The sequence below is a fragment of the Catharus ustulatus genome, chromosome 4, assembly GCF_009819885.2.
Source record: "Catharus ustulatus isolate bCatUst1 chromosome 4, bCatUst1.pri.v2, whole genome shotgun sequence".
NCBI classification, from domain to species: Eukaryota; Metazoa; Chordata; class Aves; order Passeriformes; family Turdidae; genus Catharus; species Catharus ustulatus.
In genome coordinates, this window is record NC_046224.1 from 2,274,854 (window position 1) to 2,289,782 (window position 14,929).

General features: G+C 42.6%; 1 protein-coding gene across 1 annotated transcript in view; it reads right to left on the minus strand.

The window, feature by feature from the left end:
- Positions 1 to 14,929, minus strand: part of EXOC4 (exocyst complex component 4) — a 264,576-nt gene that overhangs the window by 229,521 nt on the left and 20,126 nt on the right. The window contains exon 3 of the mRNA XM_033057550.2: positions 11,044 to 11,238. Within this exon, the coding sequence (XP_032913441.1) occupies positions 11,044 to 11,238 (195 nt within the window). The remainder of the gene's footprint in view (positions 1 to 11,043; positions 11,239 to 14,929) is intronic.

Consider the following 14,929-nt stretch of genomic DNA (forward strand, 5'->3'; position numbering starts at 1 on the left):
CTGTTCATGGCCATGGTTTATAAACCAGCTGGGGCAGTGTTCTTTATCTTTTCACAACCCATCCTTCCTCCAGCCAGTCATTTTCTGCTCATGGCCATTGAGTCCCACTGTGGCACTGATAAAATTACTGCATCCCATTGGGAGTTGCTCCAGCCAGGGGGAAGAGCCCAACATTTCTTACCAAGATAAAAACAGAGGTTTTGGGACACTAAGGGAGCCCCTTTCTCCACTGGACTCCAGAGGAAAACCGGATTTCTCCACATCCCCACTGGAGCTTTAGAGGGAAACTGCACCTTGTACAGGAGCACTGCTCCAACTGAGCCACATCTGTCACTGCAGGAGGATGCAGCCACCATGGGATGGGACTGCTGCCAACACCCTGCCTGACGGGTGTCAGGCTGTACTCTGACTGTGTCAGGGTTTGGGGTTTGTTCTTTGTAGTGCTGTATTTCTATTTTAATTGCCCTAGTAAAGAACTGTTATTCCTATTTCCCACATCTTTGCCTGAGAGCCCCTTGATTTCAAAATTATAATAATTTGGAGGGAGGGGGTTTACATTCTCCATTTCAAAGAGAAGCTCCTGCCTTTCTCAGCAGACACCTGTCCTCCAAACTAAAACAGCAACTTTTCATTCTTTGTCCATATATAAGCCACACCTGATTATAAGCCGCACTTTGGGTTTGGACCAAAATTTTAGTCAAAATGTTGCAGCTTATAATGGTGAAATTACTGTAAATGGAAATAAAGTGATTTTTGTTTGTTTTTCTGCAGGGGCATCATGGCATTGTGCTTGACTATCTGGACACAAAAGATAATCGCAGGTAAGAGAGCTCCCCCACATTTATCTTTTGGCAGGGGCTGGGTGCAGAGAGGAGCCACAGCAACACAGAGCAGCTGGAAAAGGAATCAACAATAAACAAGTTGTTATTCTTGTGGGGAAAAAAACTGCTGAAAATGAGCAAATTGCACCAAAAGAATGGGCAGTCCCCACCAGCACCTCCTTTAATTCTTGAATTCAGCTCTCTCTCATTGAAAGCTGCTCATGAGCACACAATAACTGTAATTTAGTCAAACACTAATTAAAATATTGGCCTGGATTAGCAGAGAATTTGGCTTAGATGATCTGATAGCAATTCCTGATGTTGAAATCTTCTTATCTCTCTCTGCTTATTAGTACCTACAATAAGCAAAGAGCCTTTAGGAAATAGAGATGAAATAAGCCTTAAAAAAGAGCTGTGCTTTGTATAAGCTAAAAATTGCAAGTTTATAGAAAATAACCGTGGCACCAGCACCATTAGGCAGCTTGTTTAAAGGTCACAGGCAGTTTATAGCAAGGCTTAATTGCCTTCAAAAGAAAACACAGCTAAACACTTGCTTAGTGTAACAGGCAATTTGGAAGAGTTTAATTCAGCATTTTACAACAACAACCTAAGTGCTAACAAGGTATTTGTCAAAATTTTTTCTTTTCTGACTTCAGCCAAAGTTTCCCAATCTGCTTACAGTGAAATCTATTTATTCCCTCAAAGGTTCTGCTGAACCCCCCCACAAGCCTGGAAGTGAGCAGAGATAAAGTGAAAAGTCTCAATTCGATGCTTTTTTTCAGGGAGGGGGGGAAAAAACCTGAAATAATGATTAAAAAAAAATCATGGGATGATGGAATGGTTTGGGTTGGAAGGGACATTAAAGATCACCCAGTTCCCATGGGCAGGGACACCTTCCATCACCCCAGGGTGCTCCAAGCCCCACCCAACCTGGCCTTGGACACTTCCAGGGATGAGGAATCCACAGCTTCTCTGGGCACCCTCAAAGGGAAGAATTCCTTCCTCAGTTATTAATTCTTTTACTAGAAAACCAAATCCTTTCTGGCTGGGAAACCAGTCTGCTCTGAATTTGAACAACGGATATGAAAACATGAACACACAACTGAGAAAGGTTAAAAGAAAACAACGTGGTGGGTCATAATTCAAGCTAAAAAAAAAAGTCATACACAAACACAAAAGGGAAAAAGCTGAGCACTCAGAATAAAAGAGTAAATAAATAAGCAACAGCCTAGAAGGTTCCAGCTGCCTGTTGGTGAATACAACAATGCTGACATTTAAAAGGAGAATTGATCTGCTGCTTTTACAAGGGACTCACTTTCACAAGGTACAGGAGAGGAAAATGATTAAAACCAGCTTAAATAAGTGTGGGCAGATCTAAACAAGCAGGGCACTGAATTCCATTTGCAGGGGACGTGCAGGAGATAAGGACTGAGCCTGGAATGTGCTGTGGAACAGGAAAGTCCTTTTGGGACTTGGCAGTGGGGAGAGACACAGCACCCACAAATTCTGATCCCTCCTCCCTGGGAGGCCCTGGAAGGGAATTCCCAGAGCATCCCTGGATCCCTGGAAGTGTCCAAGGCCAGGTTGGACAGAGCTGGGAGCACCCTGGGACAGTGAAGGTGTCCCTGTGCATGGCAGGGGTGGCACTGATGAGATTTAAGGTCCCTTCCCACCCAAATTTGTGAACCAAAACGCTGTGAGAGGCAGAACAGCAACAAGAAACACTCCCAGGTGCCACTCAATTCCTGTGGCACCCAATTCCTGTGCCACCCAATCTCTGTGGCACCCAACTCCTGTGCCACACAATTTCTGTGCCACCCATCTGCTGTGCCACCCAATTTCTGTGTCACACAATTTCTGTGCCACCCAATCTCTGTGGCACCCAACTCCTCTGCCACCCAACTCCTGTGCCATTGAATTTCTGTGGCACACAAATTTCTGTGCCACCCAACTCCTGTGCCACCCAATTTCTGTGCCATCCAATTTCTGTGTCACCCAACTCCTGTGTCACCCAATTCCTATGTCACCCAATTTCTGTGCCACCCAATTCCTGTGTCACACAATTTCTGTGCCCCCAAACTTCTCTGTCACCCAACTGCTGTGCCACCCATCTTATGTGGCACCCAATTTCTGTGCCATCCAACTCCTGTTTCCCCCACTGCCTCGGCACAGGAGCTGTGACAGACTGAGCAAAAGCCACGGAAAAAGCAACTTGAGAAAAGGGAGGGGAATAAATAAAGCTGTTGGACATGAATTGTACCTGGAGAGCACTGAGAAAATGTTTACTTCAGCAGGGTTGATTTGTCTTCTCTATTTTTACCCACCTCAAAACTGCAGATCACTCATAAATTTATTAGGAATAAAATAAGCAAGGAGCTCCTGAATTTACAGCTGCACATTTTTTAAGGCTCCTGAATTTAAGGCTGTCCCACATTTGAGATGGACAATGCAGGGAATCGTGGCTGGAATCACAGAACAAAACCCAAAAGCCTGTGAAGCACCTGGAGCCTCCACTGCTGGCAATAATTAACAAGTGTTAACCTGATTAAACCTGCTTTACACTGCATTTATATCTTTTAATTCCAACCTTGACATGAGTTTTATCAAGGCTGTGCTTCACTGTAGATTTGTTGCAATATTTTGGTTGCAAGGTGAACCAGGATGAAGTTGAAAAGTGATGGGCCAGCCAAAAAATGGGATACAAGGAAAACTTAAAAATAAGAAATCCAAAGGTTGGGAATTGTCTGCTACCAAATTGTAGCACAGCCTGAGGTGGTGTGAAGGTAAATCAGTGAATAGGAATTAGTCAAGATGAGTCTGAACTTAAAAACCACTCTGGTGATCCTAAAGCAGAGACTCTTCAGGTCAAATCATGGAAAACAGGAAAAGCACAGAGATGAGTGATGATATTCCTGGCTGCCACTGCCTCCTTCTCCCTAAAAACAGGAGAAAAGGAACCCAGGACATGAGGATTAATGACTTAACTAATTAGCACTGGGTGTTAATTCACACCAGGGATATTCAGGTGAGGGGAGAAATTGTTCCCAATTTTGCTCACCTTTAATGATCTTGTAAGAATCAACAAGTAAAAGGCAAAGAAAGAGCTATAAATTATGATTATGGTTCCTCTGCAATATTTTGGGAAAAGCTGAACTCCCCTCCATGGCATGAAAAGATCTGTGAGCACAAAAAGGGGGGGAACTGACACAGATGACTGAAGCTGAGAGGGGGAGAAGTTTGGAAAATCACTGAAAGATTCTGAGCTACACATACACAAAAAAAAAAGTGTCCAGTTAGCAGGAAAACAGCTCATCCTGGGACAAATAAACTGATCTGAGGGGGAAGTAAACAAAAAGAAACAAAAATAAAAAAGTGATTTTGGGCAAACCTGGCCTGAAACACCTTAAGACAAAGGACAAACAGTTTTTATTTTTCTGAGTGTTCCAATGGCAATGACCAAACACTGTTTTCCCTCTGCAAACTTTTAAATATTTATAAAATTATGTTCCTCACTTGCTGTCCTTTCCTCCAGCTACAGAAATTAAATTCTTTTGCATTTGCCTCAGTCACCCATCAATCATTCTCCTTCCTCCACTTGCTGTAATTCATCAATGTCTTTCTAGCAACAAAGTGCTGGAACCAAAAGTGGTGCTCAAGAAAAAGAGGGGCTAAAAACAAGAGGTTTATCCAACTGCTCACTTGGACCTGAACACAAATCTGCAATTTCTCCACCAGCATGGACAAATGACTTTTCTGAAATGGCAGAATTATCTACTGGCATCACAGAATTACCCAAGACTTTTTGCTTTCACTTCTCATTTCCATTTTCACCCCAAATGTTTCAGTAAAACTGAATTTATTACACCTTTCCAGCAGTTTTAAAGCTGCATTTTCAAAGGAATTCAATCAGATTTATCTGGATTGTTTTATAGTGTCCCATAGCCCTTCAACAATTTTTTCATGCTGTTGCTGCAATGTTTTATTGGGGAAACAATTCTGTCTTACACCCCAGAGTTTAAAAATGAATTCCTGGAAAGACCAATGGTTGCTGGAAAAGCATCCCCTGTATTCCAACCCTGCTTCACCTTCACCACAGCCTGATTTCTTATTAAATCAACTTTCTGCAGCTGAAATGAAGGGCTGTTATCAGCAAAGCCTGATGATGCTCTGGAGAGGTCCTGAGGAGGAGCTCAAGCAATGGAGGCAGCTTTAGGTGCTAAAACTTCATGCAAGAAACTGCCCTGATAATGCAAATTACAGCAGGAAAAGAATGAGGGCAAGTCATTGATAACTGTGCCCAGGGGAAAAAAAAATAAGATGTTTGTAAGGGAAATTCCATGCTCTAATGGGTTTAAAACTAGCCTAAAGTTTATTTAAAAATAATCAAAACAATGTTTAAAGGAAAAAAAACAGGAAAAATTATAGAAGAGAGGTGAAAAGTGATTTAAGAATAAACACCCCCAATCCTTCTGCATAAAGAATTTACCAAAATTTACCAAACTCAGCCTGGACAAAGCAAATGCCCTCAGATCCTCCTTGTGTGGCCCCAGACCTTTCAGGCACACAAAGCCCAGGATTTCCATGGTTCTTTGAATCATCACAATATATTCCAAGTATAAGTGAAATTAATAAAATTAATAAAAACCAAGGTGCCCCTTTCTCACCTGTCCCTCACCCTAAGAAATCAGCAGATTTGCCAATTATTAACAATTAATAGAAAGGAGATACAACCCTGGAGATGTCACTTCTCAAAAGAGAATTTCAAGCAGAGCCAGAATTTAAATTTGCCTAGAAAAGCATTTCTACAGAATCCCCAAACCAACCCAGGCCTCTTATTTCCACTTACTTAATTCCAAAATACAAAACTCATCCACGGCAGCACCTGAATCCCAGGGCTGCACTAAGGAATGCAGAAACAAAATGAAAGTGTTTTTATTGATTTTCCTTGTTCCAGCTGAAAGGCAGGCAGTAAATAAAATGCAGCCTGAGAACTGCATTGTTATTTTTATTTATTTCATTATTCCAGGCTACTTAAGGTGTAAGGACTCTGCTCACTACAAGGCATTTGTAATTTTAAGACTCTCCTTGTGCCATGCTGAGGAAAGCCACAGGTGGCAGCTGCAGGCAAGGAATAAAAATGGAATTTCTCAGCCATGCCCAGGCTGAAAGGGTTTTTCCAAGGAGGTGCTGTTCCAGAGGAGCAGCCTGGGACAGTGGGAGGTGTCCCTGCCTTGGGGTGGCACTGGATGGGCTTTAATGTCCCTTCCAACCCAAACCATTCTGGGATTCCATGATTTCTGCCCAGCATTTCCACTTATTTACACTCCTTCCACTTCTACCACCCCTTCTGTTGTCACCCAGTCACTCAGTGATGTTTTAAATGCCAAATGTGCAATGAGAAAGCAATCAGCTCCAGTAAAAAAAAAATCCTGCTGCTATTACTCACATCAGAAAGCAGAGCACAAGATATGTATATTGTTATTTTTCTGACATGAAAAACCTGAAGTCTTACACACTGGAAAAGAAAGAAAAGTAGGTGTTGGAGCAATTCCTGCTTCTGGAGAAACAAAATACTGACAGCTTTTTATTTCCTGGGAAGAAGACACAGGAGAAGGATGTGCCCATGAGGAAAACACCAATTCCTCACTCTGTAACTTAAGGATGGGGGAAGTTCAGTGAAGAATAATCAAAGGGCTCCATCCTTTCTTCTTCCCTCCTTCATTCTTCCTTCTTGTCCTCCTAATAAAAAAATAATTCAGCTGGAAATAGCAATGATCCTCCCTCATCCCACAGTGTTTAGTACCTGCCACAAGGGCAAATCCAGACACAGAACCAAAGTAGCCTAAAGAGTTTTTATTTAATTACATGACATGACCTTGAATTACTTTATTCAACATTTCCTCACTGTTTTCAGCATTTCAGCTCTTAAATTATAGAAACAAATAGCAAATATTAAGTTTTCCCTATGGGGACCTCATGTGTCAACAATGGAATCAGAAGAATTAAAGTCACAATCTTGAGCTAATTAATTTATTAATTACTATGCAGAGCAGAATCAGTGCTGGAGAGACTGGACATGAAATTGTTTCCTGCAAGGGTGAATCTCCTGTCCTGGTCACTGCTGCTTGTCCTGCTGCTCTCTGCTCTGCTTCTGCTGCTGTGGAGCACTCCCAAAACTCCTCTGGAAGAATTTGGATTCCTCACTGCTCAACCTTCCAAGGAAGTGACATCAAATCTGTTCCCTCTCTGCATATTGTTCTTAGGAAGCTGCTCTTGGGTCAGAATTTCTCCTCAATAGCAGATCACAGAGTTGTGGAATTGTTCAGAGCTCTCAGATCATTGAGTCCATGTCCCCAAGTGCCACATGCACAGGGCTCTGAATCCATCCAGGGATGGGGACTCCACCCCCACTGCCCTTCCCATGAAGAAATTTACCCCAATATCCAACCTGACCCTTCCCTAGAACAACTTGGGGCCATTTCCTCCTCCTGTCCCTGTTCTCTGGTGGCTGTCCCCTCCTGTCAGGGACTTGTGCAGAGCCCCCTGAACCCTTTTCTTGTTTTACATTAAACAAAAACCACCCACAAATGGCTGCACGTGCACTCAAGTGCCCCATAAAAGTGAATATTGCTGTCAGTAATTCAGTGTGTGATAAAACAGCTCCATTTCAGGCAAATGCACAAACTCACTCTATAAAACAGGCACATAAAGAAATGGAAAATAACTAAAATGCATTCCAGCTCAAAGAGGCACTTTATCTGTTCCAGACATTCCCAAATTCTCCAAAGCTTCACAATTCAAAGGATGCTGGAAATGGGTTCTTTTTCACACCCTGTAATGTGCAATTATAGGACAGCAAATCTGATCCTACTGCCTGTGCTCCTGCAATTATCAAGATGCTGGAGGAACACACAACAGGAACACCTGATATTTGTGTGCTGCTCTGGCTGGATACAGAATCAGAAAGAAAAAAAAAAAAAAGCTGTCACTTAAAAAAAAAATTAACTTCATACAAATGTAAGCTGTCACAAAGTACCTCTGCATTGTGTTTATCCGAGTGGGAAAAGCTGCCAGTCTTTTATTAACAATCCTTGCCTGCATTACTCAGTCACTGCACATTAGAACCAGCAGCTGGAGAGTTCTGAGTGATAATGAAACCTGTAACAAGCCATCCTCAGCCCTCTTTTCCAAACAATAAGGGAATTAAAATTTCAATTTAAATGCAGAGGTTTGAAACACGCTTCAGTGGCAAAATTACTTCAATTAATGTGAGTGGAATACAAAGAGCAGGCTGCAGGGATGGGATGCAGCAGGCTGGAATGATGCTGTGGGAAGGATTGCAGGCAGGCTCTAAAGGTCTAATTCTGACTGGATGCATCACAGGAATTGCATTCACTGCAAGGTGAGGGCTCCAAAATCCTTGGTTTGGGTTTTTCCTGAGCTCTGAGCAGCTGTTTAGGAATGGAACTAAAGGACAGGCAGATCTATGGACACTGTGCCTCCCTGACACATCACTAATGATTTTACATAATATTCCTATCCTTTCAAAGGAATTATCCCACAGCCAGTGAGTGATTACAGCCTCACAGAGCTGTGTTAACACAAGATGGCAAAAGCCAATGAGCCTGCAGTGATTTTTGGCCAGGGAAAAGCTCCAAATGCAGTGAATTACTGTTTCTTTACACAGGCACATTTGTCTTCAAATGAGAACTGCAAGTGTCAACCAGTGGCTGGAATTGAGTGTTCAATTCCCACTTGAGCTTTCTCTGCATTCCTTGATATATATTCAAAAAAGCCCATGAACTAACAGCTGCTTTTGATATCATTATTATTTGATTTATTAGAAAATATTTGCTATGCTGAAAACAAAAAAAAAACCAACCAAACACAGAGCAGCAACAGAAATGCTGCAGAAGTCTGTAAATCAGAGAGATCTAATGCTGTCTCTCCCTCACAGCCACAGGCAACTTCACCCAAGCACACATTTATATAAACATAAGTGTTGATATTTAAAATAAATGTACACAAAATATTGCAAACCAGTAAGAGATCAGATATACAGGTTGAAAACCATTTCTAAAGCATAATGTATGAAAAATCTCAAACAAGGTTGTTTTTTTTCTTACACTTCCTAACACAGATTTTGAATAGGAAAGAGATTACTTGTCTGGAATTTTGAAAAGATTTTTTTAAATAGGAAACTATGAAAAAAAAAAAGAACCAAACCAAGCAAACTGATGAAAAAAGCACCAACATTTCAACTCATACTGATGGCAACCCTGAATATCATATTTTGGTGCCTACACTGAACACCCTTAATTTACACCTCATTTTCCATATATCTGACAATTGGAAATATCAGGCAAACACCACACCTGGATTCTCCCATTTCTGGAGCTGTTCAAGGTAAGGATGGACAGGGCTTGGAGAGTGGCATCCAGCTCTGGGAAATGTATCAGAGGGAACAAGGTAAGTTTTACAAAGTCATATTTAAGGTAAAATAAGATAAAGATAAAAGGAGGAAATTAAAGTTTCCAGCTTTTCCCCTGTTGGGTAATGACTTATTAAAAAGAAGAGGCACAGCTAAGAGAGACAGCAAAGGACAGTAAAGTGGAAAAAAACAACAAATAGAAGGTAATGAAAAGATGGCCTTAAAGGCACTGTCTGGCAAAGAGGAGTGAGAAATTGAGGTAGAACTTTTGCCTTCACTTTTTAAGCATGGAGTGGTTCAGGAGGGAAAGGACCTCCTGAGAAAATCAAATGGGCACCTAGAGCCATGTCCAGTCAGGGTTTGGAAATTTTCCACAGAGGGAGACTCCAAAACTTCTCTGGTTTGACAGGAGATTCACCCTGTAATCCCCTACTGGACCCAGTAACTCCATCTGTCTTCACTGGATTGAGCACTCCAGGACTGAGAAGAGAAAAATCACCTGTCTTGTTTTTAATTCCTAGAAAACAGTTCCAGGAAAGGAAGGACTGGAGCCTGGTGAGGAAATGTGCTTGTTAAGAATGTAATTAGAGAAGTTCAGGAAACTTCTAACTCCTGCACAAGACTGGAACTGAAAGGCAAGCTTATAAAAGAAATGGAATTGAAGAGAATAAAAAGGGATTAAAGTAAGCAGAAAGGATCAAGAGTCACAAAAGCAATCAGGCTGGAAAAGATGTCTGAGATCATCAAATCCAACCTATGGCCAATCCCCAGTGAGTGCCACATCCAGAATTCCTTGGACACCTCCAGGGGTGGGGACTCCAAACCTCCCTGGGCAGTTCATTCCCACCTCCATCACTCTTTCTGGGAAGAAATTCCTCCCAATGCCCAACCTGAACCTGAAGATTTTGTCCTCTCACCCAGACAATGAGGCAAACCAATCTAAATTGTGCAAACATTCTGCCCTCTGAATAATGACCAAAGTTGTGAGTGCATTCTGGGGATGAAAGAGGAGGAACACAGGACAGCCCTTTCTATTATAAAAATGGCTTTGAAATAATTGGGAAGATTTTAAGAAAGAAGATGATCCAGGCAGGTGTCTGGAAAATGAATTTTAAATTAAAGCATAGGATTGCAAAAGAAAGAGGGAAGAAAGGGAAGAAGGGGAAAAGGGGAAAAGAGAAGGGGAGAAGGAGAGAAGGGGAGAAGGGGGAAAGGGGGAAAGAGGGAAAAAAGGGAAAAGGGAGAAGGGAAAAAAGGGAGAAGGGAAAAAAGGGAGAAGGGAAAAAAGGGAGAAGGGAAAAAAGGGAGAAGGGAAAAAAGGGAGAAGGGAAAAAAGGGAGAAGGGAAAAAAGGGAGAAGGGAAAAAAGGGAGAAGGGAAAAAAGGGAGAAGGGAAAAAAGGGAGAAGGGAAAAAAGGGAGAAGGGAAAAAAGGGAGAAGGGAAAAAAGGGAGAAGGGAAAAAAGGGAGAAGGGAAAAAAGGGAAAAGAGAAAAAAGGGAAAAAAGGGAAAAGGGAAAAAAGGGAAAAGGGAAAAGGAGAAAGGGGAAAAGGAGAAAGGGGAAAAGGAGAAAGGGGAAAAGGAGAAAGGGATAAAGAGAAAAGGGATAAAGGAAAAGGGGCAAAGGGAAAAGAGGGAAGGGGCAGGAAGAGGAGATAGGGAGAGTGGGACAGGGAGAGGGGAGAAGGAAAAGGGGACAGAAGAGGGGGCAGGAAGAGGGGACAGGAAGAGAGAACAGGAAGAGGGGGACAGGAAGAAGGGGACAGGAAGAAGGGGACAGGGAGAGGCAGTACCAGCATGTCCGTGGCGTTGAGGTAGCGCTTGCTGGCCATGCACTGCTCCAGTTTCTGAGGGACCTGCTTGATGTTCTCAATCTCATCCAGCAGGTTCAGGACGTGCTTGTGCTCGATGCCCTCGATCCACAGCTTGCGCAGCTCGTCCCGCTTGCAGTGCAGCAGCATCTTGCAGGACAGCAGGTTCTCCTTCACCTGCAGCAGCACACCAAGGGTTAATGGGTTAATGACATCTGTCCCTCAGAGCAGCCCTTCCCCATGTTTGCTTTATTAGGGAAAATATCACCAGGCTAAAAGCAAATCTGATTTCCTTCACAGCTTTCGCAGACCATAAAACCTGAACTTCTCTCACAGTGAAATATTCTTCAATACAAGTTTTATACCCCTAGTGAAAATTTAACTGGAGTACCACAATGCAATTAAACACCAGATCCTGTTAACCACAACCAAGGCTATTTCCCAAAAACCAGTTCACTATTTTGGCAAGCAGCAAGAATCCAATTTTCTGTGGGAGAAATAAGCCAAATATTTTCCATCTGCCTATTAAATTAAACCTTTTGGCACATCTCCTCCTTTCTTCAAGTTTGGTATCCTTTCCTTGAAACAAGACCAGCTGAGAGTAAACCCATTTTCCCAATAACTTGAGCAGTACCAATTTTTTTGGAAGAGACTATTTAATCAGAACATTTATGAGTTCAAATCAGCATTTCCATTATTTATGAAACCATTACAGACCCTTTAGTGCTGCCATGCAGTTCAGTTCTGAGCCTCATGCCACCTTCCAGGGGGCAAAATCTCTAATTTTTCCCCATTCAGGGCAACACCAAGAGTTTTCCTTCGCCATCCTCTCAACTCACAGCATTCCCTGCTTTCAGATTCTCCCTGCTAAGGTCAGTGTAACCTAGCTCTTCCTGCATAATGCAAATCAACAATCCATACTAAAATGTGGAAGCAATTAGCAGCACAGCTTCACACATTGCCTTCACACCACTCTTGTTTTGTGATAAGTTATGAATACTTGGGGCCCAACCTTATCTCAGGCTGAACTCTCACTGAATTACACATGAAGAGAGGCACTCAGAAGGAGCCCTTCAATTTATTTTTAAATAATGAGCCTTTCAAGCACTCCACAAATCCCACTTCAGCTGCACTTTCTCCTGCTTTGTTCACCTGAAGGCAGTTAAAAAAAAAAAGTGAAAAATACATCAGTGGACCAAAACTGGACACTGGTAAATAACAACAGGAGAGTGAGATTTCAACAATGTTCCTTTGAAAAGAGGAGCATGGAAAAATCCTCAGCCAACAAAAAAAAAAAAACCCTCATCTAAGAGTGTCCTAAAAAGCAGAAGCAAAGTAAAACACACACTGAGATAATTTCACACCTAATCCCTGTTCAATACATTAATTGGAAATGTTTCACTGACCTGGCACAGCTTCATCAGTGGACTGCAGCTACAGAGAGCCAAACTAGGTCAGCAAAACAATCATGGGGCCAGAAGGAATCTCACCAGACATTCCTGCTCCTGTCCTTGCAACAAAGATTATCAACTCCATCCACATCTGGGAGCAGGGCAAGGAATGAACAGCAGATCTTTAAAAAAAACCTCCCCTTGGGAGCCCAAATTGGTTCTGCTTCATAATTTAGTTTTATAGAGGTAACATCTCTGTATCTAAACACAAATCTAAACCTTTCCCAACAGGAATCCCCACAAAAGGCAGAAGGATCTGGAATATCTGTCACTTGTACAATTGCCACCTTGCACAGAGGGGAGCATGAAGAGCAAAGCTGGGAGTTTAACACAGATTGATGACAAACCAAATCTGGGGCCTCCTGTGAGATTAGGTCAAAACCACTTCAATACATATTGACCAAAACTAATAAAGCAAACTTAAATACCAAAAGGTCCCTCACCCTCAGAGTCATTCTTCCAGGTGGGACCCAAAGGTCACAGCACTCTCTGCTTGTGTTGACCTCTGCAAAGCTTTGCACACTCTGTGAAACCAGGCCACTGCCTACAGTTGATTTCAAATTTAGTGGAATTGATCTCTGCTTTCAGAGTGCTGAGCTTTGTCCATAAATCCTGGAATGAACTCTTACCCTTGGAAAGCAGCAGAATGCTCTCATTTTCTTTGAAAATGTTAAATGAATTTTCAAAGCCAAAAGGGTCAGTGTGTAACCCCACAAGGGTAAAAATCTGCTGCTCCTAAAGTACTGCTGGGAAAAGTTCTAAGCTGAGACTTCCACAGAGCCAGGAAATAAAATAAAGTAAGAAAAATTTGGTGTCTGGTTTGCAAAGTTTAGGTACAGCAAACTGCACAGCAAATGTAAGATAGGAGCCCAAAAAACTCACCTGCAAGTCCCCAGCCACGAGTGCCAGAGTTATTTACTGGCACCATATCCAAGTGTGAGCACTCAAAATGCAGAAAATTCAGGGGCAGAGAGTTCATGGGCATTCACACAACACAGCTGAGCTTGGAAATAGCATCAAAATTCATATTCTGTGAGCAAAAAGCAAGCTGATGAATCACCCAGACTATGCAAGAGGTGGCTGGAGGCCAAGACAGCAAAACATGAAAAGATGAGATGGAAAGGTATGAGCTCAGCAGCCCTGGAGATTTCAAAAAGCTGAGAGCAACATGCTCAGACAATAAATGAACAGGAGCACTGCAAAGCTTTGTGCTTCACATCCACCTTGCAGTTTGACTTTTAACAAAACTTCTGTTCTCAGTGAGATCCTACAGAGAATGTTACCAGTACAAGACTGGTAGGACTGGATGGTCCCTGTAGTGACAGTCCCTGGTACTCAGGCCTAGCTTAGAATTAGAATTATGCCAAAATGTGGGGTTGAAGGGAAATTAAAAATCATCTTCTTCCAAACCCTGCCTTGGGCAGGGACACCTTCCACTATCCCAGGGTGCTCCAAGCCCCATCCAGCCTGGCCTTGGACATTCCAGGAGCAGCCACAGCTGCTCTGGGAACTCCAGTCCAGCCAGGAATTCCTTCCCAAGATCCCAGCCCAATCTCCCCTTTCCCCATTCCCTGTGTCCTGTCCCTCCAGGCCTTGTCCCCAGTCCCTCTCCAGCTCTCCTGGAGCCCCTTCAGGTCCTGGAAGCTCTCTGGATCCTTCTCCTCTCCAGGTGAACACCCCCAGCTCTCCCAGCCTGGCTGCAGAGCTGAGGGGCTCCAGCCCTGGAGCAGCTCCATGGATTCTTCTGGACCTGTTCCAACAGTGTTGGACAGACTACTCCAGGTAGGAATTTAGCAAGAATTTAGAGATAACAGCACCTTGTCAACTCAATTCTCATTCCATTCAGAATGATTATGAGAAGCTGGAAGAACAGAGGGAGAAACAAAAGCTTGAAATGGGAGCTTGGAGCTTCCATCACTGGTGGTTACCAGTAACAAAACCATCAATAAAACAACAAGAGCCAGGCAAAGAGGAGATTTGCAGCTGGATCCCAGCATGTAGGGCTGCCAGGTGTTGGGAAGGATAAAGATTTGATAGGAAGGTCTCACAGATATGTATGTATAATAGAAAGATCTTTGAATGTAGAATCTGAAGAAGGAATAGAAATAATAGCAAGTTTTAATACAGAGGACAAGAATTGCTGAGCCAGTCTCACTGGGTAACTAAGAAGGCCAAGAGCAGGTGAGTTGGAAGGGGCTTTTGTGACTCTGAGCAAAAGATAAATCCACCTCAAACAAAAAATGTTTTCACCAAGCAGATTTTCACACACAAACAAGAAATCCAACGTTGCAAGTAGAGGAAAGATCTCAGAATTTTCCACTGCAAGAAAACTGAAAAACAACTTTCAGCTTAAACTGTAACACACTGATTGGAAAATAGTAACAGGAATATGGTAAAGTCAGTAGTTGTGATAGGCT